The 27589-nt window shown below is 35.0% G+C and overlaps 1 protein-coding gene across 6 annotated transcripts in view; it reads right to left on the bottom strand.

Moving 5' to 3' along the window:
• LOC121385692 (aryl hydrocarbon receptor nuclear translocator homolog) overlaps positions 1 to 27589 on the bottom strand; it is a 46747-nt gene that overhangs the window by 14413 nt on the left and 4745 nt on the right. The window contains exons 2-12 of one of the 6 annotated variants that reach the window (XM_041516474.1): positions 19300 to 19348; positions 18205 to 18279; positions 15523 to 15680; positions 10905 to 10984; positions 7460 to 7552; positions 6067 to 6184; positions 4495 to 4524; positions 3824 to 4024; positions 2466 to 2542; positions 1674 to 1777; positions 310 to 416 (exon numbers count right to left, since the gene is read on the bottom strand). In XM_041516474.1, coding sequence (XP_041372408.1) covers positions 310 to 416; positions 1674 to 1777; positions 2466 to 2542; positions 3824 to 4024; positions 4495 to 4524; positions 6067 to 6184; positions 7460 to 7552; positions 10905 to 10984; positions 15523 to 15680; positions 18205 to 18279; positions 19300 to 19348 — 1092 coding nt within the window. Of the gene's footprint in view, positions 1 to 309; positions 417 to 1673; positions 1778 to 2465; positions 2543 to 3823; positions 4025 to 4494; positions 4525 to 6066; positions 6185 to 7459; positions 7553 to 10904; positions 10985 to 14398; positions 14557 to 15005; positions 15164 to 15522; positions 15681 to 18204; positions 18280 to 19299; positions 19349 to 27589 lie in introns of all 6 variants that reach the window. The other 5 variants (XM_041516481.1, XM_041516466.1, XM_041516482.1 and 2 more) reach the window with 5 other exon arrangements.

The following is a 27589-nucleotide window of genomic DNA, read 5'->3' as shown; positions in this document are numbered from 1 at the left end:
CACTTACCAAAAAAGAAAACATTTTTAATGATGAAATATGCACAAGTTTTTGTTTTGTTTAACGACACCACTAGAGCACATAGATTTATTAATCATCGGCTATTGGATGTCAAACATTTGATAATTTTGACATATAGTCTTAGGAAAACTTGCTACATTTTTCCATTAGTAGCAAAGGATCTTTCATATGCACCATCCCACAGACAGGACAGCACAGCCTTTAATATACCAGTCGTGGAAATATGCACAGTTGCAGAGTGTTTACAAATAGCTGGTGTTTTTAACTGGAAAGTTTGTGTTAATAATCACCCTGGTCAAAGGTTTCCTTCATGTGAGTCTGATCTTCTGGGTGGTAGAAATCAAATGCAGACTTGCCCAGCAAGTCTTGAGGCTGATATCCCAGCACAGAGGTAACCCTGAAAACAGAGCAACATTTGTAGGCAATACAGTTACAGTTCACTCGTCCAAGTTATTTAAATGTGTGGGGTTTTTTTTTTTTTTAATTACCAAATTAAGAAACAAAATAAATGTTTAAACATTACAGTGACTGTATTTTTAAAAAGTATATATGTATGTAGGTATGTGAGCATACTTCAAATACATTAAGTTGTATTAATGTGTCTGTAATTTTTAACATACTGTATGGAAATCCCCAAATGGGAAGGAAGGAAATAGTTCATTTAACAATGCATTCTACACATTTTATTTACGGTTATATGGCATTGGAAATATGGTTAAGGACCACAGATATTGAGGGAGGAAACTGCTGCTGTCACCACTTCATGGGCTACATTTTTCGATTAGCAGCTAGGGATCTTTTATATGCACCATCCCATAGACAGGATAGCACATACAACGGACTTTGATGTACCAGTCGTGGTGCACTGGCTGGAGCGAGAAACAGTCCCCAAATGGGAAAAGTTTAAACATAATTCACTTTCGTCACAATCTGCTAGCTCCCTATGTTTGGACAGCATCTTACTTCCTTCATCAGGGGATTGCAATTCTCTCAGTTCTTTACATCACGTCCATCTTTACTGATAGTCATTTAATGTTAAATTTTGTTTGACGACACCACTAGAGCACATTGATTTATTGATCAATGGCTATTAGATGTCAAACATTTAGCAATTATGACATAGTATTAAGAGATGAAACCTGCTACATTTTTCCATTAGTAGCAAGAGATCGGCCCACCAATGGAGATCGATCCTAGACTGACAATACATCAGGCGAACAATTAACCACTGAGCTATGTCCCACATCCCCATTTAACGTAATTAAATTTAAAGTTGTTATTATTATTAATTTATTTATTTTTATCTTCTATGTGTTTTTCTGTAAAACAGAAAATAGTGGTAGTCAGAGGTGGGAAAGAAGTGTGGCTTTATTTGTTCAATTCATCGGATTATGAATGTAAAAAAAATTAAGCACTATTGATATGAAGTGTATAGACCGACAACTACATGACTCCATCACCGACGATGTCAACTTGTATTTGCCAACAAATGAATGCTGTAAAATGGTAACGAATGCTGTGAAATAGTTTACGAATGCTGTGAAATGGTAACGAATGCTGCGAAATGGTTTACGAATGCTGCGAAATGGTAACGAAGCTGTGAAATGGTAACAAATGCTGTGAAATGGTAATGAATGCTGTAAAATGGTCTTACCTCTGATCAACAAACGTAAACTTGCCATCCACACAGTGGCGAGAGATAAACTCGGTTGGTGCATTAGGTCCCATCATGTCACTACAGTTTGGTGTGCTCGTCACCTAAAACAATCATAGTAATTAATTAAATACTCGTTCAGACATCAAGCAATCACAAATACAGTTTGCAGGCTTCTGCCTGGATATTTAATATTTGAAATGCAGGACTTTATTATTCTCACTTTAGATAACCCCAACTGTATTTAGTTAAGTCTCTCTTTAGTTTTATTACACAAAAAAAAGAAAGAAAGAAGTGTTTTATTTAACGACGCACTCAACACATTTTATTTACGGTTATATGGCGTCAGACATATGGTTAAGGACCACACAGATTTTGAGAGGAAACCCACTGTCGCCACTACATGGGCTACTCTTCCGATTGGCAGCAAGGGATCTTTTATTTGCGCTTCCCACAGGCAGGATAGCACAAACCATGGCCTTTGTTGAACCAGTTATGGATCACTGGTCGGTGCAAGTGGTTTACACCTACCCATTGAGCCTTGCGGAGCACTCACTCAGGGTTTGGAGTCGGTATCTGGATTAAAAATCCCATGCCTCGACTGGGATCCGAACCCAGTACCTACCAGCCTGTAGACCGATGGCCTGCCACGACGCCACCGAGGCCGGTTTATTACACAAATAACTAGCGCTGCATTAGTTTAGAACCGCTATTAATTTTTAAAAAATACTGGCATTGCATGAAGTTTATGTTAAGACAACATCAACAAATAATGGAATTTAATTTAATTACCTGCAGTCTGCCAATAGCAACCAGACAACAATGACTTCCTCCGTGCTCATCCGTCTCACTTCGCTCAACAGGAACACCTGGTGAATACAATTGAAAGTTTCAGCATACGAAATATAAATGTTATCAATTAATTCAATAATCTGCAATACTCAAACATAATGCTAGTAATTTCTGTGCTCAAACTGTGAAGAGAGTTTCAACTCTTCTTGTTTTTTTCAACATGGAGACAATGGAATTTTTGTTTTATTTCATGCTGTGGTAGTTCAAATTCAGATTCGGAGATTTAATTCCAAGTCTGTATCATGGAAATCAAGCCAAACGTACTTGATAAAACCTTGAAGTGATAGTATTCAATCTATAAGATAGGATTTATCACCATTAGCATGCATTTTTTAAGTATTGCTATGGCAATACATGCCCCCCAACCTGGCCCATCAATTTTTCAAACTACCCAAGTTCAAGGGCCATCATAAATCTGATAAACAATGTGCAAATCCCCATGGAAGTCAAACTTGATCTGGCCTGGTGCTTATAAAACAAAGACTAACATCTTGGCAATGCTATACAAAATTGTATGAATGTAATTTCATTAGAAATATGAGTCTTTACAAGTTTTATAAGCAGAGATCCTTTAACTCTACAGGATAAAGCTAGATATATAAAAGCTCAGCTCAATATCGTCAGCTATTGCGGTAAAAAAAAAAGAGTCTGAAAACTAATCTGTGAAAGATGAACAGATGGAGGGAGACAAAACCTACAGCTCCCTCCAGTTGGACCGGTTGGGGACTAATAACAATAAGTACAAGAATATAATATAAAATAAAATTAAAAGGCTACAAGACAGCCATTCTTCAGCTATTGTAACATTCACACTTAAAACATTTTCTAGTAAAAGATGCTGACTACATTACAAATAAATTACATTTTTAGAATGTTGCTTGCTTTGCTTAAGTAGCCCATCTGCTTTAATTGAAACATAATGTAAACACCAGGGGTGGGAACTGGTGAACTGTAAAAAAAGAGGAAATCTAGAGAGGTCTGGGGTGCTGAACTGTAAAAAAGAAGGAAAAAAAAAAAGCAATCTTGAGGAGTCCGGGGGCAAGGACGATTAAAATGTAAGGAAACGCAATGTTCCATGAGAGGAAAACCGCGGATACGAAGAGAATTCCCACCCCTAAAACACGGAAGCAGCATGGACTCTGCCAACCACTAACTTTTATACAATGCAGCTACAACATTTAGTATTAGAATACCAATATTTTCTTTAAATTAACCACTTTTTAAATAATTTTCATGGAACTAAATACTCTACATTTCCAAAAATTGTCTATAACAAAACTTTTTGTAAGGATTTTTACATTTACCCGATGGTGGCCAATTCTTGATGTAGCCCGTCACGTGTACCACGGAGTAGTGGTTGCCATCGTTGGACGGGCCAAGCGGATTCCGCTGTCGTATCCTCACGCTGTGGTTGGCAGTCATCGGGTCAATCTGAACCGTCCCCATGCGCATCCGACATATGAAGCCACGGCGAGATCCCATGCAAAGGCGAATAGAGGCTAAAATATATATATTGCTTGGATAACAAACTTGTTTCAAGTATTGTTTATTCAGTTGTACACCACACCAGTCAAAATATGAAATTACTGATACATGAATTTAATATGAATTATCATGGCCATTAAGCAAAAATGGAATGGCTTCAACAATATGATGCTATATCCTTCCCCAAAATTAATGACAAAAGGATGAGTCAACTTGAGATATTTGTACACAAACATTATGACATGTATGTAAATATCTGAAACCGATGCCCTGGTTGTGATGTGTTAATGTATTTATGTGTGTATATATTGGGGAATCAGCTTCTTCAGGCAATTAGATGTGGATTCATTCAAACATATTACTTTCTAGCCCTGAAAATGGTGTATTAATATTGATCAAGTATTCCATCATATTGCTATCACAACAATGACATCTGATCTATCTCAGGCAGTCATCTACTGTGAATAAATAACACCATACTTACACTGATGTCCTTCTTTCTTCACAGTTCCAGCTGAAAATAAAACACTCTAGTAAATACATAGCTCATATAAAATATTATACAGATTATTGAACGAGGAGTGCCATACAAAATTTATGGAAGTTTTGGAATTATTTTATTCACAGAATAAGAGCATAACAAATGTTATGCATGATAGTAATCCCTTCACAACTGATGTTAATAATATTCAACGAGGTCAGTTACAACAGTGCAAAAATATGTCACAAGCTTGTACCTGCTAAAGCAACATCTGAAGTGTGCCAAAATAGTATTCAATGTATTGTTATGACAAATGCCATAAAGTTAACATGTGAGAAAATATTTCATCATCCATTAAAGGATTTTGTAGGAGATATTCTCCTAGGAGATATCGCTTCTTTTGTTACATCACTGTGTATGTTTCAGCGCTAAACCCATCATTAGTGACAATGCGCCACTGTCATTCTTCTACTTGACGAGTCTACCACTGTCAAATATAGTGACATTCAACCCACATTAATTACTGACATTGTCGCAAAAGAATGATAATGGATGATACCAACCCCCCCCCCCCCCCCCCCCCCCCCCCCCCCGTGTCTTGTGATATCATAATTTATCAGCACTCATTGATAAAAGTATAAAAATCCTCGGCAAGCCTCTGATTTCATACTTTTATCTTTTATTAACTCGTGGTGATAAATTATGATATCACAAGACACTAGGAGAGTATCCTCTATATATCTATGTGGATAATAAACATTAATTTTATAAATGGTAAGATATCTCACCTGATGCCGTAAAAATCAACACACAGCATACCGCATGTTGTAGATTCACCAATTCAAAAGAATGGCTGAATGTGGCAATCATTTTAAGAAATTGATAGCGGATTTTGACTGTTAATTTAATGACAAATTTGTTGGGTTTTTTACCAACAACAAAAATCACAAAATATTGGGATATGAATTGTAGTTTTGTTTCCAAAAACAAGAATTCCACAGAATTTGAGAACATCAGTTTAATTAATTAATTTGACCTGCCAAAACATATTTGAGTATATTGACTAACATAATTCATATGTACAAAAGTATTTTGGACAGAAATCAGCACTGAGATACTACAAAACAGTACAAATGTTCAGAAATGCATTACTTATATAGAGATAAAGATAAATTGTAATTTTAATTATGTAAAGAAATTTTATTTGCTACAAAAACCTTTTAAAACCTCTACAAATTCAAGATAGAACCTTTACCTGCCAAGATTGAACTTGAACGGTGAATCGCGATACAATACTGAACATACGTTCCTGATTTTAAATTAAAAAGCCCTGAAATTTTATTTGCTGAAAACCTTTTTAAAATTGCTACAAATTCAAGACAGTCCCTTTAACTGCAAGGATTGAACTTGAACAGCGTATCAAAGAAAGAAAGAAATGTTTTATTTAACGACACACTCAACACATTTTATTTACAGTTATATGGTGTCAGAGATATGGTTACGGACTGAACAGCCTATCACGACACAATATTGAACGTTCCTGATTTTAAATTGAAAGCCCTGAAAGTGACGTACTCTTGAGGTCAAGGATGCGGCCGGTGTTCTGAGACTCGGTGGTGGACAGCTGCTCGCGAACCTTCTCCACATCATCCGGGTGAACGAGCTCATACAGAATGTTTCCAAACCAGTCAGACTGTGGGGAGAGAAATTAAAATCATCTTTTATATCTACATTCACAGGCCCTTAGATTTCACCAAAACAATTGTTTCCGGTATCACGTGTCAGTAAAATCATGGAACTGAAATTCCATTTCCTATGATTATTTCATCGAGTACGACTATTCAACAAAAATAATATATATATAATGTTCTCCCAAAATGTTTTGAATGGCCTGAAAGATGATTTTCTGTCATAATATGTCAACCTTAAAGAATATGTGGTGTACATTGTCCGACATATCGAATAGCTTTGCACCAAATATCGAATTATGTTGTATGTATTGTTATTAATTATTTGTTAAAAATGTGTACCAGGATAAAAAGTTTTCTACCATTCTTTCTTGTCAAGTCTTTGGCTAAATGTTACATTAATAATAATAATAATAATAATTAGTTAATTTTCCGAATTATTTTTCATCCTGGACTTTGCATTATTCAATATTATGTTTAAATGATGCGGACATAACAATGGCTGCCGTATTGGAATTTGCCAACAAATTCGCGGTTGGCAGGTATTTATATGCCAGTTACGTCAGAGCACATCAACTGGCATATGCTGCATGTGTCCAAACAATTACATACATTTATACAGGGCTTCTGGAATTTTTTTTAATCCACTAGCCATGAAATCAGTGATTTTAAAAATGTACTAGCAATGATTAAAAATTCATTTGCTCTACTTTACTTTAAGTTAATACAATTTTACTACATAATAGTAATAATCAGATATGTCACCTAAAGAGGGAGACAGAGCTTAACATTGGGGTTTGGGGTGGGGCCAGGCTATTCATATTTACAAAATATACTTAAATCCAATGTTTGACCAAAAAAATCACTAGCTGTCGGGCATGGCAGTAGTAGTTATTTACTAGCCCAACATTGAACATCACTAGCCATGGGAGTGGGGCTACCATAATCTAGAAGCCCTGATTTATACTGCTCACAGATCTCGCAAGATCAAAACAGACCACTGGTGATGAAGATAACATACGTGGATAACATAATTGCGATCATTTTGGAATCATCAAAATGGTGGTTGGTATAAAACCCAAACTGCTGGGGTGAAAAATAGCAAATTATGACAAAATCCAGAACAAAATTAAGGCAGCACAAAAATCTGGAATTTCGGATAAATCCGGAGGAAACTCATCTATAAGGGTGTGAAAAGTGACTGCAAAGACTGAAGTCTCGACTTCACGGTTTTATTAGCACAGGGCCTAGCATCACCGAATCTTGTACAAAACACTTACCTGTGACTGATTTAGTACTGGAGTGACCGAGTCTGAGACATAAATAATGCGTCCAGTGTCACACTGTACCACGAATAAAAAACCATCTGCCGCCTGTAGAGAAAAGCAACAAAACGTAAGATATTGGTAATCATTATTATATTAATAGTTTAGAAATACTTAACAAGAATCTCATCCACTACAGTGTAATGAATAACACACAAGCCTAATTAACATTTATTTTTTCTCTAAATATTGTGTGGCACGGGACGTAGCCCAGTGGTAAAATCCTTAGTCAGTGTGGGCTATTTCTCGTTCCAGCCTGTGCACCACGACTGGTATATCAAAGGCTGTGGTATGTGCTATCCTGTCTGTGAGATGGTGCATATGAAAAGATTCCTTGCTACTAATGGAAAAATTGGTTTCTTCTTAGCTGGTTTCTTCTCTAAGACCATGTCAAAATTACCAAACGTTTCACATCCAATAGCTGATGATTAATAAATCAATGTGCTCTAGTCAGGGCTCGCCCTGTCTTTCGCAAAAGAATTTTCGGTTTGGCGAAAAAATTTGCGAAAGATTTTTCCCCACATCTGATTTTTAGAACCAAACCTTTCTTCAACCAGTTTTGTTCTGTTGATCCGCCTCGTGGTGTAAATAAGCGCTATTTGCATGTCTGTCAGCCAGTTTACTATTCAGTAGTGTACTGCCAGCTGCTTGTCATAAAATTAGAAAACGCGATTAAATAAAATTAAATACTCTTGAAGTCACGTCGCATTTTTGATACTAAATGTTTGATTACTAGCGACAACAAGTTTAAAATTTTATTAATCGTGTTTTGTCGTACCGGTTACGCTAGGTCACGTGGTTGAGTTCATTTCCACGAAGTGGGTACATTGGTGAGGAAGACATTGTTTCTCACTGATATAAAATCATTATTAGTTTAACCGTTCTACGTTTACAGATTATATTTCAAACATATTAAATGGCGAAATTATAATTCATATCTGCTATATCTACTGATATAATATAAACACCAACATCATACATCCCTCCGCCCCTTGCACAGAAATACAAGTCTCTCAAAACCGGAGTGAAACTGAATGAGCATTTTTCCACTTGTGAAACAGTCGCGAGCCAGTGTTTTAATAGCAATAACATATAAAGACGTTTCCTGTCTTTATTTTGGGTGACTGGCAATACTCTTGAGATGGACACCAAAACAATTATGAACTTATTCAGTAAACTGAGTAATAAATCATACAGGTAAGTTTGGAGGGTAGTTACAAAACGAGGTCATGGGGTAGGGTATGATCAAGAGTTACGCACTTAAAAAAAAAAAAAAAATAATAATAATAATAATAAATATAAATATATATATATATATATATATATTTATTACCCATATGGGCTCAAATATACGGGGTAATATTTTTTCGATCTCTGCACAGTGTGCAGATTGCTTCTACAGCCACTGATTGGCTGGCTTAAAAATCACGATGTTTCGTTGGTTGCTTGTCATGGCCGGAACTTCACTTTCATTCATATAATGTTTCCATTCATGAGTCAGATTACACATACGTTATACGATATACAAAGATTTACAAAAACAAATGGACTCACTTGTTTCGTAAACATGAAACGGTATATTTTCATAAGCAGCGGTTTTAGTAATATATAAAAATAATTATTTTCAAATGCAAATACAGTCGTATTATTTTGTATTGTAAAGATTTGGCTGTAAAAAGAACGCCGTTATGCTATGACGTCACTTACATTACGTCATTTAATGTGCGTAAGATTATATGACGTAATGGCTGATGGCTTTGTTGTAGACTGCAGAGGAATGTTTACATTAAAAATCAGTTAAAATTGACAATGGGTAATAAAGAGAATAACCAACTCGCTACGAGGAGTTACGAATTATCTGTCCCTCATGAATGAATGTTGTAAAACCCTCGCCAAAGGCTCGGGTTTACAACATTCATTCACTCGGGACAGATAATTCATAATTCCTCGTAGCTCGTTAGTTATTCTCTAAATATATAATAAAACAGCCTGTCTGGTCATTTTGTTTCTAAAAAAAATAAGATTTTTCTATTATATATACAATAATACATCTATTTATTAAGATATATGCATATAGACCGGTGGCTTTGGAGCACTCTGGAGGGGTAGCACAGTATCTGGTGTGACTGGTAACAGGTCGTTTCGCCCGTTACTAGATCGCCCGCGTCATTTCGACCCGGATCCATTTGTACTGTTAACTGAGTCGGTTCGCCCCCATGTAGGGTCGTTTCGCACTTTTTTAAAATTTTGTTAATAAAAACATTTATTCATTGCTTTATCATATATGCATCATGATTTTTTTTATTGATTTCTTTTTGGGGGGATGGGGGGAGGGTTACACACTGCCGTCGATAACCACAGAGTTTGGTCTAATACGCGGATGGTTTATACTAAAATTCTAACAGATCTAATTAATTTTTCTTTTCAGGTTGAAACATCTGCTAAACAATAATCCCCTAACACAACATCATACAAGACGTAAACTGAATAATAACAGGTACTATATTATCATAAAGAACAGGATTAAAAACAAAATATTTATACTGAAATGCCAAAATGTAATTGGCGAATACATATTTAGATTGGCGAATGTTTTGGCGAACAAAAATAGCCACCCAGAGCTAGCACTGCTAGTGGTGTTGTTAAACAAAAGAAACATTATGTAGGTATAATGTTATTGCAACAAATGGTTATTGCTCCTTTGTTGCACCGATTTTCTTCCTGAAGAGCTTGGTTAACAGATACTGTTAGTATTAGGTAGGTGATAATTTACATTCTGATTGGTTTTATACATAATTTTGAATCACAGAGTCACAACATCCCATCGATTTCTGTCCACTAATTGGCCAAGAATGGTCGTACAGTAGTATGTTACTATACACATTCAGGGCACGAAACTCGCTAAAAAATAGTGGCCAAAAAATAAAAATAGATGTTGGCAAATAATGTTAAGTGAACCTTGAGCAAGATTTTAATGTTGAATAAATATATGCAATACAAATATTAATAGTGGATCATATGTTGATAATAATGTTATTTGGGCGACTAACACCATTATTTTTTAATATTTAAGTCGCCCAAATAGTACATTGGTCGCATTTGGCGACTTGACAACAGGTTGTTTTGAGCCCTGCACATTAATAGGTATTTCATACAATCGTCAACATTTATTCAATATTATCTCTTTTTGGTTTTTTATTTTTTATTTTTTAATGTACTTTTGGGGAAAATATTTTGGTGAAAGTATTTACCACCACAACACTGGTTCAGTCTCAAACTTTGAGGTCTAAATGACAAAGATATCTATCAACTGTAACTGAAATGAAGCCATTTGCAGAACGACAGCTTGAAAGTGTGTATACAATGTTCGTGATATACTGTGGTTAGGACGCGTACGAACCTCCAGAATGAGATGCTTTAACTCCTGGTCTGTAAGGAATGAAGGCTTGTAGGACCCATCGCTCGAAGTGTTACCGGTACCTGGAGAAATATCACAACAAACATTAACCACCAAGTGGTAAAACAGCAGATTACTGTGAAATCAGTTTCATTCATTCATGATCTAATTTTCGTGGACTAGTGCAGTCAATAAATTTAAGAATACAACAAAAATATAATACATGTATACATATTAATACACATTTCTGATAATAACTTTTTTGATCCACGGATTTAAGTACCATACGAAGTGCGAATTTTAGTAAAACCACAAAAATTTAGGCCCACAAATATAAAGGATTTCACTGTAGTTACTAGATATGTTTTCACAAAAGAGTGATACAACTAAATATATTAATGAGTTTCTATGATTAATACCTAACAATAAATGACACAAGGACAATATGATTATAATTACTTCACATATTTTTTTTTTTATGTACTACACGTGGAAATGTGCCATTCACATAATAACAAAGAAGAAAAGAGTGCTTATTTAGTGTGAAACTATTTACGAGTACTGAGTACTATTAGTCCAGTAAAATACACAAGAAAAGTGATTACGTGTATAAAATACTGCAGTTAGAGATGTGGTAGCTAGAGGCACTGATTTTCCGTTTCAGATTTTTCCCTTTTCCGTTTCATAATGTTACAAATTCCGGTTTTTTTCCGTTTCAGTATTAAACAATTTCTGTTTTTGTTTCACACAGACTTCGGACATTTTCAGTTTTCTTTACGATATGATAGAGAAAATAATTACAAACGACCACACTATAAACCACTTCCCTTATGTAATTTATTTTGAACAAAGCCTGGCATACAATATGCAATTATTGCATTCCTTTGTGAGATCGGAAATATGGCAATGCCGCAAATGTTAAAAATTAATAAGCAAACATAACATAATATATCTTTCACTTGAGTAAATATCGGACAATTTTAGCTCACAATGTTCGGTTTTTCCCGTTAAATCGCCGGGAATAAGCGAAGAAATCACGACTGGTAAAACGTCTAGATACTCTACATCAAACATTTGGCATAACATACAAAGGTACTAGTGTCGTAGCGTAGCACAGGCAGATGTCGGTGTCTATAGTTTCTAGTTCAAAAAATAATTTTAATTAATCAAACGCACAATTTAAAGTTAAATAATGTTTTGGAAAAAAATCGGGAATTCCATTTCAGATAGGTATTTCCGCGATTCCGCGATCGCGGAAAATCAGTGCCTCTAGGTAGCCTATATAATACATTCTCATGATTGGCTTAATTATATAATCCAAACAGGAGTGTTATCATCCATAGCATACATACATGTACAAACATGAAAGCTATGTGATTCAATAACACACGGGTATCATTATCATCATTACATACACACATATGTAGATCAAATATATAAAGACATACAGGTATTTATATAAAACATGCACATAAGGTGTATGATTATATATATATTATAATAACACACATTCATGAAATGTATGATAATCAAGTAAGACTTGACTTCAGTGATAAGTTACTGTAAAACATTTTCAGCACGTTATCAATATATTTTAATACATAGTTACAGCCCTTGAAATTATGACCATCTTGTGATGAAAACTGAGTACAAATAATAAAGTGAATACCCAATAATAATATGCACGGTGCCGCAAATAAATTTTGCAACAGACTTGGGTGGCAGCACTAACACTTGCCATCACAAATTTCAAGGGCTGCTCGTTACTACGAGTACGACACTTGAGTAATGTGTTGTGAAATATAGTTAGACAAAGCAGACAGACACAAGTACATCAGAGGCAGCACCCTTGTTAATTCTGACACCCATGGTTCCATCAAAAGCTGTTAGGTCGAAGAAGCTAAACTGAGGCTGACAAAAGTGTAAGTGTCTACGAATAAGGTTAGGCTCACACATGTTACTTTGTTAACAAAGAAAGAAAATAATTACTTTTTGATAAAGCGAAATTAGTAATAATAAAAAAAATATAATAATAAAAATTATATTTCAGGGAATCATGCTTATGGTAACGCAAATGCAAGCTTTTTGGAACATGCTTACAAGTTTATCATCGCAAAGTCTCAGGAACTGTATCATGTACAGTCGTAATATTAACTTGTACGTAAGTTCCATAATTCACGGTTCTGCCCATGATAACTGGTGAAGATCAAGTTCGACCAGCACTTTTTAAGTTCCAACCACCATTCATAATGCTATGTACTGGTAATAAAGTCTATTGCAATTTCCCATTTCACCCAGACATCGAAATAAGCAATGTGAATTAACCCATCAGTGTTTCTGCCAGAAATAAATTTTTGGGCATAGCACTATGGAATTGAGTGCAACCAGTCAAAAGGGGTATTGGGGGTCTCACCCAAAACAAAATGGATTACGTTTATGGTTAGGGTTAAGAAATTGATACAGTAATAAAAGAGTAATTAATTTTGTCAAAAGGTTAACTTAAACAAAAAAAATCTGCAACAAACTTTGGGTATGGTTAGGCACTCGTTTTACCCTCTGGCAGAAACCCTGGCCATGTACAGGTTACCACAAAATACTGACATAATTCCCATTATTATTACCGGTACTAAAAAAATCCCTTAGCAGACACTTTGTTATTCATTCATATTACTGTTTTGTACTGATACTTGACCACCGGACTCGGTGGCTTCATGGTTAGGCCATCGGTCTACAGGCTGATAGGTACTGGGTTCCGATCCCAGTCGAGGCATGGGATTTTTAATCCCGATACCGACTCCAAACCCTGAGTGAGTGCTCCGCAAGGCTCAATGGGTAGGTGTAAACCACTTGCACCGACCAGTGATCCATAACTGGTTCAACAAAGGCCATGGTTTGTGCTATTCTGCCTGTGGGAAGCGTAAATAAAAGATCCCTTGCTGCTAATCGGAAAGAGTAGCCCATGAAGTGGCAACAGCTGGTTTCCTCTCAAAATCTGTGTGGTCCTTAACCATATGTCTGACACCATATAACCGTAAATAAAATGTGTTGAGTACGTCGTTAATAAAAAAAATTCTTTCTTTCTTTGATACTTGACCACATATTTTATTTAGAAAAATAGAAAAGAAAGAAAAGAGAAAACAAAAGAAGGTTTTGTGGTTAAAAAAAGATTGTATTGTATGGAGAACAAAGTGCCGTTCTTGATTTTCTTGATATCTGGTAACCTCCCAGTAACCTGAATAACCATTCGCAACTTTTATTTCGATGCCTGTTCACCAATAAATATATTCCTGGGCAGAACCCCAATTATTAGAAACCACAGAACCAAAATAGACTTTAAAATCAGATTTAGTAACATTTGTCAGGGGAAAAAAAAAAAGAAAAAAAATAGAGTTAGCAAAATGTTAATTGTAGTATTTAAACAAAACAAAAAATAAGAGTCTGCAAGCCAAAAATGCGCTAACGACGACGACTGGTGAGCAAGAGTTAACTTGTGTCACCTCGGAGGTTCTTCATGTGCGAGACGGCCATTCGGAGAATAGTCAGTTTGTCAGGTTTCCGTGCCAACTGGCTGCACGTTGGGACCATGTCACACAGTTCATTGATGTACGTTGTCATTTTATTGCGGCGGCGGCGTTCAATCTCACAATGACTCTCCCTGGAAATATAAACAACGAGACCCATATTGTTCAGTGGCACAGTGGGACCCCGGCATCACGCTTCGGCTGCTTTCATAACCATCTCACAACCACAACACTCTACATCGGAAACGACAAACACAGGTTTTTGAAGTTTTTTCGCCACCGGAGACCGTCGCCATGGAGATTGAACATAGACTTGGCCACGACAACTTGGACAGGTGTTACGTATGCATCATGGCCCACAGTGTGCAAGTCAATGACAGCAAAGGAAATCCTGAACAAATTTTGTTTTGTTTTTTTTAAAACATTGATGGAAGAAAAAACAATCGGACAGCTTTTGGAAGGAAAACAACCGGACAGCTTTTGGTGGAAAAGGTAAGAGAACGAGTCCGATTAACAAGGGTGGATTGTTACTGATGTATCACGGCGGCAACGCGCGCGTGTGTCCTTGAGAAGTGAGCTTCACCTTTTAGGGATTTCACGTGCGAAACGGCCATCCTGAGAATTGTGAGCTTGTCGGGTTTGCGCGACAGCTGGCTAACCGTTGGGACCATGTCGCAGAGCTCACTGAAGTAAGATGTGATTTTGTTGCGCCGCCGCCGCTCTATCTCGCAATGGCTTTCTCTGCAAAAAAACAAACCAAATTCCATGGTTCGACACAAGCAAACATGAATAACTCACCAGCTAGACTAAAACGCCTGGGTTAGTTACGAGTATATCAATCGCAGGTTGTTTTTCAAACTACCGGGCGTGCTATTTATATCGAAGAAGAAATGTTAGAGCTAACACAGGCCGTTTGATGCACACACAAAAAAAAGACGACGATGCTTCATCAATCGACTGGCACTTCAGAACAGGAAGGAACCAAGGGCGACAGAATAAACAGGAAAACAAGGTTAATTTGACATACACGAAAAAAATTAAAATAAAGAAATAAAAGTGCCAACAGATAAAAAAAAAAAAGTGCTTTTGTTTAATGTCACCTCGCAGTTTCTCCATGTAAGAAATAGCCATACGCAGAATGGTCAGCTTGTCCGGTTTGCGTGACAGATGGCTACACGTAGGCACCATGTCACACAGTTCGTTGATGTAATGCGCCATCTTGTTTCTACGGCGACGTTCAATCTCACAGTGGCTCTCCCTAAAATGTTACATGCAAAAATATTCTGGGATAATCCCCATAAAATTATACAACCTTTTACTGTTGTTCTTGATGCCATCTTGCTGCACACCATCTATAAACGTAAAATTTCTATAAAGCTGCAATCTCATCTGATCATATGTCAACATTTACCTATTTGCAAAATACAGTTCTTTAACAAAGATTTTTTTTAATGTGCAAGAAATGTAGATCACAGTGACCTAGTTATGGTATGCATTACCTGGCCATCCCAAGTAGTACCTGCATGCAAGGTTTGATGATTGTGCATGAATCAGTGTTCGAGATTTAACGGTATCCCGATATCTCGGGGATACCAGAATTTAATTTTGGATACCAGACTTCAAGAACCCAGTATCCCGCCGGGATACCATAACATGTTGTTGTTGTTTTTTATCCTACGTTTTTATTTTTCACTGAAACAATGAAAGTCGTTATTTACTAGTAAATTTAAGTAACAGTACTTTCGAGCTTGTACCCAGTCTAATGCTATGTTGTAACAATATCTCCCCCAACTCGTACCCAGTCTAATGCTACACTGTAGTAATAGTGGCATAGTAATAGACTGGGAATGGCTAAGTCGCTATTGTTTTGTTGGAGGTTTCATCCTTTCAAATTTTATTTGAGATATTGATTACACATCTGCAGAAAATTGACACAAGTAGGTTTATCATTAGTAATGTCAGAAACACTTATAGATTACTGCTAAATATTAATTTATGTCAGTATTACACAAAAGTAGATGCAGCAAATATTTTTGCCAATTCCGTTTGATTGCAAATTTCACAAATTCCGTGATTTGTATTGCGGAGTAGCAATAGACTGGGAACGAAAACAATTGTTCAAGTTTGTTACGATGTTATTTATGAATTTCACTTAAGTGGAATACTAAATTCTCAGGTGGGATACCAGATTTTGAAATGTTAGTATCCAACTGGAATACTGCCCAAAATGTTAAATTTTGGAACACTGAATGAATAATGAAAATGTGTTCCAGACAGGAAAAGTTAATGGATGGACTGACAATGCCATACCATAATACAACCCATGCATATAATAAACTCAATGATTACAGTCAGCTTTTTTCAAACAATATACAAGTTTGTTGCTAAGTTATTTTTTTTTTTTTGGTAATATTTTGTATTGCTTTCTAGTCTTGTAATAAAAAAATTTAAAAAAACATTTCTGTGACCTTGCATAGCCAAAGGATATCGAACAATGGTGTATAACTGTAAAAAAATTAATGAGGATCATCCATTCTAAATGGTAATAAATAATTAAAAATACATACTCAAGATTGCAGCTTTAAAACAGAAAGGCAAAACACACACACAAATGGTTACACATTCAAACAAACTTACCTTTACCACATGCTGCAAAATTAGCATTTTACATCTAATATTGACAACATACAGTCAGTAGCGCAGGTGCTATTATCACTGTAAATTTTTTGTTAAAAGCAAATTTTCACTTGGTTCTGTGCGTCATGTCATAGATATGAAGATAAAATTAAGGTGTACTCTAAAATTTTCAGGGAGATGCTCTTCAGAAAGGCTCAACATTAATTTTAACATTCTTGTGTGCTATGCAAAAACTTGGTCAGAATTGATTATTAATAAGTATGACCCTCAAACCAAACCATTCTTTGAGTTTTGAGTGTTCAGTAAAAAAATATTTGCAACCACTTTGCCAGATTTCTGACATTTTAAATTTGATAAAAAAAACTGAATAGTCAGCGGTATTTTGTTAATGGTTAGAAATAATGGGTGACAATTATATTTACACTGCTTTTATGAAAATGAAATAGCTGTAATGGAAAGAATAGCCATTTCACCTATATACTTGAGGCAGACAAAAATGAGAGAAATATAGATTATTATCCTGAAACTGATTTTATTTTGTATTTGTCCAAAAATAATAGAAAAATATCAGACCCTGATTTTTAAGTGTGTTTTATCATATATTACATTCCAGTTTGGTTCGACATAAAAAGAAAATGAAAACTTTCTTATAAATAACAAAAATGTTCAGTTTTTATGTGCAATTTGTGACATGTCACATATAAATAAAACGGCAATAATCACCAAGTGAAGGATGTCATTTGCTGATGGAATTTTAAATGATACTTTCTTCATTAGGTTATCTTACTCAAACATTTTGCTAATATGCCCTTGCTACCTGGGAGAAATGTTTCGTATGTATGTGAGAGACGTTTTGTGCTTGTGGGATAAAAATAATAATCGAGAAATAAAAACTTCTAATCGAGAAAATATCAACTCAAACTCCTTATTGGGCGAGTATTGTTGTTATACTTATTTTCTTTACCAATGTTTATACCATTTACACACAAAACAGGTTCTAATTTCCTTTTTTGTCACACCAAACTGGAATTATTGACAAAATGTAAAATTTTAGATAGGATATGGTTATAGGACTTTTTACATTTTGTGTTGTTAAGAAAATCAATGTTTTTATTTTTTAAAATGTATCAAGATCAACACAATACCTAGCAAACCTTTCTTTGTCACCATGTTCTCCACCACCTCCGAATGATCCAGTCTGGCTGTCCTCGTCATCAGAGCTGAAAACACACAAGGGAAATAACCAATAATAAAAAAGACATTCCCATCGATCCAATAAATTTCTACTTGGGACATAAATACAGAATTTAGACTTCAGACTAGGGATTTTCAAAGATAACTTACTGCTACGAAATAGTAAAATCACCATAGGCTATGACATCACTACAGCACACGCCACAGTGATGTCAAAGCTTACAATGGTTTTACGATACCTTCGAAAATATGGGCCAAGTTGTCTATATGTATATAACACACCGTCTTCAAATGTAGTTACTGAGATGTGATAAATTTATATCTGAATATTCTTGGTGAGGTAAATGGCATGGATTTAAATACTCATATGTACATATTTCCCCCTTGAAATTGGTGTTGGCAGTGCAATTGTGATCTGTGTATGAAATATATTGTTACCAGCTTTGGAACAGGCAAACCCTGTAATTAAGAAAATGACCACAACCAAAATAGTGTCCACAATAATTTTACCGCTAACATGTGTTCATCGGGTTTTTTTGTAGTGAATGACATGTGTTTTATAATCATGTTTAAGTCGAGGAATTTAGAGTGGGTTTTCCAATCTATGTTGGCGCTTGAAGAATGTTTTTTGGATCAATGTGAAAACCTGATAGCTTTTTAAAATTATTTATTCACTAGTCATCACATATTTATGTCTTTAAAAATCTGCAATTTAAGAGGCCAATCGTGAAAATATTTCCCATAACAGCATTCAAAAGGAGTCACCTAAAATAGACATACAAACTGCTCCCACCAACATCTTTCCTAACTACAATTCAAGTATTTTTTTACTATTCCCTCTTAAAAATACCCACTGCTCATAAAATGTAGCATTCAATGCATTAAAAACAATGCCTACAACTTGCAAGTTTTCAAGAGATAAACTTTTTATAATTGTTTACCTTCTTACATTTATATTTTTGGGAACACATACATGAATATGTGTACGTATGTAACTTAGTATTGGAGTATGAAACAAGACTATGCCAAGTTTATCAAATACTTACTCTCTTCCTGGTTTTCTCTTCCGAGCACCTTTTCCACTGTCAGGAGTACCTGAAAAGACAATTAAAATTAAGAAATATTATAAGAATTTGGCTATACACCATTTTTCAGGACATCTCAAAAGTTATGCTTAGAATAATCCAGTGTTGAAACCACCTGAGATAAATGCTCTTTGGGCAGGTTTTGTTTACAGTACTTTGAAAATATTTTGTCAAAACAGTGTATAGAGTTGTGATAAATAATGAATGAATGTTTAAAATGTATGCATTAACATTAGTGAAAGAACACAGGGCTCGAATTTAAGAATTTGGTGCCCATGGAAATATTTTTCTTTTAATGTTAAAGATAAGTTTGTTTTTGTTTAACACCACTAGAACACATTAATCACCAGCTATTGGATGTCAAATATTTGGTTCCCCGGACAGGTAGACATCACAGAAAACCTGCTACATTTTTCCTAATGTAGCAAGGGATCTTTTATATATATATGCACTTTCCCACAGGCAGAAAAGCACACACCATGGCCTTTGACCAGTTATGGTACACTAGTTGGAACAAAACCCCAAATCAATTAATCCACTGAGGTGGTTCAATCCTGCGACTCAAGCACACATTCAACCGACTGAGTTAAATCCTGCCCCCTTTTTTAAAAAATGCTGGGGGGGGTTTTAAAGTGACATTTACAGCAAAACAAACCCCAAGTTATTTTGCTGTATGTTGACATATTTCAAATGTACAAATTTATCTTAAATATGGTAGATAATGTACATTGGTACTCTATACTATTCTGGTTTCAATACACCTCTTGTGTTGGTGCATAGAAATTGTACACTTAAAAGTTAAATAAAATTAATTGATTTGGAATAGTTAATGGTATTTGCACTTGTAAATAAACGTGTTAATTATTATTAATTAATAGTAATTATAAAGTACTTTAGCCATATGTGGATTTTTATTTTTTTTATTTTACTTACTGTATTAATGGTGGAAATTTACAGTACATAGTGGTAGTAGATTTTTAACCATAGCTAGTGGATTTTTAAAATCACTGATCCCATTCCCAAGGCTAGTAATTTTTATAAAATTCTGTAAGCCCTGCCAGGATTCATTCACGTGGTTTCAAATTTTCAGGACTTTTAAGATATCTTCTAGAATATGATAGCCCCAGACCTGTCAACCCTCCTGGATTCCGCGGGAGTCTCCCGGTATTTGATCAAATCTCCTTGTGCGGACAATTTCTCCTTTTAAATGACATTTTTGTAAGCATAAAAAAAAATCTATCCTCTTTTGTCAAAATAACATAAGGGAAGTAACTCTGCCTTTTTTCTCATTCGGAAAATGTCGACTACTTTCGGTTTTTGAAAATGTAACAAACCAAATTGTCCCAACTGTTTAACCTTTGCCGAAGTGAGAATTGTGGGATAGCCTATTTATATTGTTCAAAAAGCACATGAAGTTTATAAAATGACGTGTTATTATAATGTTTGTTGTCATCGTAATGACTACGAAGCGTGTTACCGCTAATTCAACAGGCTGTAAATTGACATTCAGTGTTGCCATATATAAAACTATCCAATTTAGTTCTAATAACACCTCTGAATTGTAAAATGTCTTCCCACTGGATTACATAATGCAACTATGACGAATCTGAACTGCCAGACTCCCGAGTTGACAGCGATACACACGATCGTGACGATGCATGTTAAAATCACCTGTCACAGCAAGACAACGAAAAGACCAATTAACTGTATAAACATACTTGTGTCAGTTAATTTTGTATGTTTGTGCAGTAAAATGTTGGTTATAAGGGTACACTTCAAGAAATTATTTTTGTACAATTAAAAAATGTTGTGTTTGACACTGACATAAAGTTACTCACGGAAAAGGGTATAATTCTGGTATATTTCACACGATGTCCGTAATGAGGTTTTACTTATGATTAATGAAAATACAATGTTTATTGCATCATTATAATGACTTTAAATAAGTACCACACCACCGTTCCTCATTATAGTAAAAATTGAATATTAATTTATACAAACTTGTCTATGGTAGCCTACACTAACCACAAATGATAATGTAACGCAACCTGTAAGGCTGTAAGTGTAATACCGTAAATGTACTAATTAATTTTTTAATTTCTTGTTCATGTTCTTAACATTTTGGGATAACATTTTTTTTTTTTTAAACATGTATTAAAATTAATTTAAATCATAATAATATATAAATTAAAAAAAAAAAAAAAAATTGTTTTTTAATGCAAAGATCTAAGGTTAACAAGTGTATATGACATTATATAATATTCATATAACTTATTGTAATATTGGGTTTTTTTAAATCTTGCGATTTTGGGTTAAATTGTGTGAATTTAAAAAATCTCCTGCTTTTTTAACACACACCTCCTGCTTTCTCTTGACTAAAGGTTGACAGGTTTGTAGCCCGACGCCAAAATGTAGACAACTTTTGTTATGTCACCTCACAGTCTTAGCCCCAAAACACACCAGTATCAATGAAACGCAATGAATCAAATGTGACAAAACACATCACAAACTACAGTCCTGGCACCAGATGCTATATTTGGACAGCGCCAGACTGGCAACGACTGATGGCGCGTTCCATCTTTTTGTGATCAAGAAAAGGAAAGGCACATCTAAACAATGTGAAATTGTCATAGAACTTTGTTGATTAACGTTATAATCACACACTTCTCTCCATTTCTTTTTTTATGGTTTTGTAATAATAATAAGCCAAAATTATTTTACGTAACAGATACAAACCCAGATGTCAAAACACACCAGGCCTGGGTCTGTTTACCGTACTCGGCAGTCCCAGACACGGTGTGAACAATTAATGTTTTTTTTTACAAATTTACATCAAGATTTACTTGCATGTAATCATATTGTTTAATGTCTTCAATGGCACATGAGGTCTCAGCTGACTGTGAAGTGTGACCTATATTCATAATGACAGCTTGGGATACTTGTTATTTGGCCCTGAACTAGAATGTGTATTGAAATTGACATGCACTGTCGATCAGTCCTTATTACTTTGATTCAGACAAGTTAAAACAACAAGCTACATATCTATGCATTCATACATTATGAACATATCCCGTTAAAATTAATAACTGTGATGATTAAAATATTAAGCAAACATCATTAAGCTGTATTCTAGATGACACGGTTTCTTGTTACCGGTCGTTAATTGAATATTTTGTAATATAATTATGTTTGAGGTATCGGATAGATTATGTAACCGCTTGATTCCATCAAAAGGTAGAAAATGGCTTAGCCAATTTAAAAAAAAAAAAAGGCTGCTAAAATTCTGGCTATCTTGGCTACCAACAACGCGAGCTCTGATGCTGCCTGTTTTATTATTTAGCAATTAGCACTTGCATGAAAGGATTTTTAGGGTTGCTACAGACTTGAATATTAACATCAAAATCATGGTCGCCATCATTTAATTTCAGTGATAAGTTATCAACTGTTATACATGAACATTTGCAGATGTTTATGTTACTTTTATATGCGGGCATGCAAACCCTGCAATTAAGAACATGTCCACAGCAAAAAACATGCCACTGAAAAAGGAAACCCTGAATAGTCCAAGGCAGAAAAGTACTGTGGAGAACCAAAACCTCAATGGCATAAAGGTCACAACGGGTAACTGCTAATTTTCAACCCTGCTTTTACCAAGAAAATGGGGGGGTCACGTATCATTTAAGAGATTTAATTAATGTTTTTAATAGCAACCGTCATTTTTGCTGAAAATTGCACTTCCATTTTTGGGGGTACCCCGCATTAGTTTCAACCTCTGGTATATACTGTATAACAACTGTATAACAAATAAAAGTGTATTTATTTATTGTCAATGGATAATAGTATTAGCACAAATAATCAATGTCACATATTACTACCAATCACACCCACAGCTGCTTTTACTCCGTAAATATTTGACGGTGCACGTCGAATTTTGACACGGAACTCTCTTCTTTGGTACTATGCAACCTGCAGGGATCGAAATGCAGTGTTAGTACATGCACCAGTGCATACTAATTTTTGCGTGTGCATGTAACTTTTAAAACTGGGTGCACGTGGTGCATGCTAATATTTTTCAAGTACTGTGTATTGCGTATACTAGTATCCTGTTGTCTACCAGATTCAGACTCAAGTTGTTGAATTTTGCGTATGCATTTCGTAATCTGTTCGCCACATGAAAACGATAACTTTTATCTTATGGGCGCATCCATTTTGTATCCCACAATCCTACTTACAACAATGGCGCCCTTTCGGTCATTTCCGTGAAATATATTTGCGAAAATTGCCGGCAATATCTCGGTTATATCCGTGAATGGTATTAGGGAAGGTGGTCAAGACCGACTTTGGGGTATCCACATGCATAACACAGTTGTCGTCGTCACCGACAAATTGAACTCCGCCAGATCTGTGATCAATACAAAGTACCGTAACTGCCTTGAACATTTTTGTCCTCAGATATGGGCACTTGATCAGATGATTGCGAACGTGCAGGTGCGTTACTCGCGTAGTTGACTCAAGTCAGCCAGTGATTATTTCAATCGCAACTTCTCGTCGAATTCCGTAGGCTAATTTATATTATACCAACAGATCTTATCGAGTTAAAAAAGTTGATAACTTGCTTAATACAAAACACAAATATTTGTACGTATTTGTAATAGGCCTATTATAGATTTCTGTAAGGGGTTTACGTTGGGTGAAATTTTCAAATTTGATCAAGAATCAGTAATAAACGCAGTTGTACAACATTCCGGTAATAAATAAATATAGGTATTGCCAAATAATTCCGAATATCTTCGTATAACAAAAAAATCAACACTGTAATCAAGGTAATTAAAATAGTATTTTCCTCATTGTTAACAGGATTTACCTTATTTTTGGTGCATGCAACTTTTTTTTTCAGCATGCACTTGGTGCATGTAGATTTTTTTTTTCAATTCTAGCCCTGCACTGTTATTAGGAATAATGGACATAAATACTGGACAGCTGGCCACAAATGCTCATAAGTAAACACAATTTTTTGCCTAATTTTAATCAACATTAACTGATCTAAAATAGTATTAAAATTTGAAAAATCCACAAAAATAATACTTACCGATTCAACATATCAACTTTATTTTATGTATTAACAGTGTTCTCGCACCATACTATATTTCACAGCACCTATCTCCGCTATTCCCTAAATGCACACTTTTTTCCACACAAAAATAATCATCATTCTGCACATTGGACATCAAAGGAAACAAGCCACATTGTGCGTACGAAAAAGCAAATGACGAAAAACTTCAGTTGCTAACGAGTTACCATAACGTAATTTAACAGTATTTTTAACTGTACCTTTTTAACAGCCTCTATTTTGTCCCATACATGTATCCCTTTGTATGTGTCATACACACAATAAAAATTATATTTTATTTGAACAATGAAAACATTTGTTATTGACTGAAAAAACAACTTATTTCGCGCAAAATGTGTCATGTGATCAGACAGGTCATTCTGTCTTTTGTTTCCACTAACTATCATCTGATATTTTGTCCTCAATTGCAGATTTAATTGATTGTAACTAATGAATTTTACTTTCTTCATTCTGTTTATTCAGCAATTCTTTATAAAATATAAACTTTCATTTTTGGGGGGATATCACTGCTTATAAAAACAACGGGAGTGGTAGTCAGGGTTCATACACTTCAAATGGTTTCATTTTCCAGGACTATTTTACCTTTTTCCAGGGGTCTGAATATATGACTTGGAAAGAAGTTTTTGTTTAACGACACCCTAGCAGATTATTTAGTCAGTGGCTGCTATGTCTCCAACATACAATACTTGTTACACACGGTCTACAGTAGTCACACCCAACTCTGGATATAACTTTTGGATGGTAAAGTTGTAAACTAAAACTGTTGAAATAAAATATTTTATTAACTACATTTGTTGTACATTGTACAAAATAGTGATATAAACATATATCTAATACTCAAATAGAATACATACATACATACATACATACATACATACATAGATATATATATATATAGACACACACATAGAAACAAGTATGAAATAGCTTAGAACGTTTCATAATTATTGGTGTGATCTAAACCGGTCTTGTCCACACCTCCTTGCGTAAATTAGTTGTCAATTAAATCCTTGCAGCTAAAGCTCAGCTACTAAATCAAAGCGTGTTGCATGTGCGCCTTCTGGAATATACATCTCCTTTGTTTTGGCTTGGCTCAAGTAGATCGAATAAAGATAGGAGACACCACCAAAATAGGGGGGGTTGTTATTTTAAATTTTTGCGCCTTTCTACATAAACCCCAGCTCAAAATATGGAGAATCTAGTAAAAAAAATATTAAAAAATTAAATTGTGCCCCCCTGTACATTCGCCACAAAAATTTCCCCCCATTTTCTTATTTTGTAATTTTGAGCTTCTATAATATGATAATATTGGCTTATGATGTGTCCTTATATAGGTTTTCGATGGTGCCGAGTCCAAATAAGGGCTCAGAAGTAATCTTCGAAAATCCAATATGGCGGCCAAAATCGACCATTTTCTGGTATCAATGATCAATATAATATAATAATATGGTTGTCATGTGTCGTTTTATAGGTTTTTGAGGGTGCTGAATCAGAATATGTGGTCGGAAATACTGTAGAAGCATCCAATATGGCGGAAATTCAATATGGCCGATGCTATGATACAACCGAACCACAGTATTTCCTAGTATAAACTTATTCTAATGCAATTTGTTTATTCATGTACTTTCAGACTGTGACTAAATAACGTATAATGGATACGACGACCCGAAAAACGACCCCAACACGCTCCGGCAGTGGCTGTCGATCGGAGAAGGAATAGAGACCTAGATGCGTTGAAAGCTTTGGGAGGACCATTCACATCATGTGAACAAGTAGACACTTACACAAGCGATCTAACCACGAATGAAACTGCTAAAAACAATCGCCTCTATCTAGAGGTTCGCTATGCAAGGGATACGGCACTATCTGTCCCAAAAAACAGTGACATATTCAGATTAAAAAAAGAGTATAAAAACTTACCTTCAAAGACCTATGCAACGAACTTGAAAATTTACCTAGGTAATGTTACATCAAAAACTACTGTTACACTCGAAGATTTCAATCAAGCACTGATCTCAATGGATGCCTAGATCCCAAGATTCGGTTATTATGATAAAATGGTACCAAGTAATTACAGCTACAGAATGTATTGTATGATAATGATACCAAAATTCAGGAGTTTGCGTTCATTTTATTGATCATAGTCACAAATTGATTCATTGAGTGTATCGCCATTTTGGATGGTCCTACAGTATTTCCCACCACATATTCTGATTCAGTACCCTCGAAAACCTATAAAACGACATATGACAACCATATTATTATATTATATTGATCATTCATATTAGAAAATGGTCAATTATGGCCGCCATATTGGATTTTCAAAGATTATTTCTAAGCCCATATTTCCAGAAGGTAAACTAAGTTTTCCAGGACATTTAAGGACTTTCCAGGGTAAAAAAAAAAGAATTAAGCACTTTCCAGGGTTTCCCAGGATGCGTGCGAACCCTGGGTAGTGTTTATAATTAAAATAGTTTATCTTGGGTGCCAAATAATATATACACCGCCTTTCCAAAAACGAAACTACTTTTTATCAGTTGACGATATCAAAGCAATTCATTCGATGAAGATGGAAATAAAATGAACAGAATTTTATTTATCCCACATTAGGGGATCACTTTACAAACATCTTTATTGTTTTACATATATCTTGCAGAGTTCATACACTTAAAACATTTTCATTTTCCAGGACGTTTAACTTAATTTAAGCACCATCTTCGTTCATTTTCCAGGATACATTACCTGGAAAGGATTTTTTAAACGACACCCCAGTAAACTGTTTATTCAGTGGTTGTTATGTCTCAAACATAAGCTACACCTAATCTAGATATATCACATGGATGCTAAAGTTGTAAAAATACATTTAAAAAAAAATGTTGTAGTGTGCATATTTTTATTGATTGTGTCATGGATTTTACAGCAAAACACTCCATAGCCACAATACATATATATATCTAACCACATTGTGGACATTTTAAGATATAACTTGAAATGCATTTCAGCAACATCTTTACCAGCTATTACTATATAGCATTACTATATTAACAAGATCTAAGAGTGCTCAGAACAGACAAAAAACCAGTTGTGCCCAAATTAATGAGATCCAAAACTCTGATAGAA

This window comes from Gigantopelta aegis, chromosome 2 (genome assembly GCF_016097555.1).
Source record: "Gigantopelta aegis isolate Gae_Host chromosome 2, Gae_host_genome, whole genome shotgun sequence".
NCBI classification, from domain to species: domain Eukaryota; kingdom Metazoa; phylum Mollusca; class Gastropoda; order Neomphalida; family Peltospiridae; genus Gigantopelta; species Gigantopelta aegis.
Note: the sequence above shows the minus strand (reverse complement) of the source record. Positions and strands in the feature narration are given on the sequence as shown.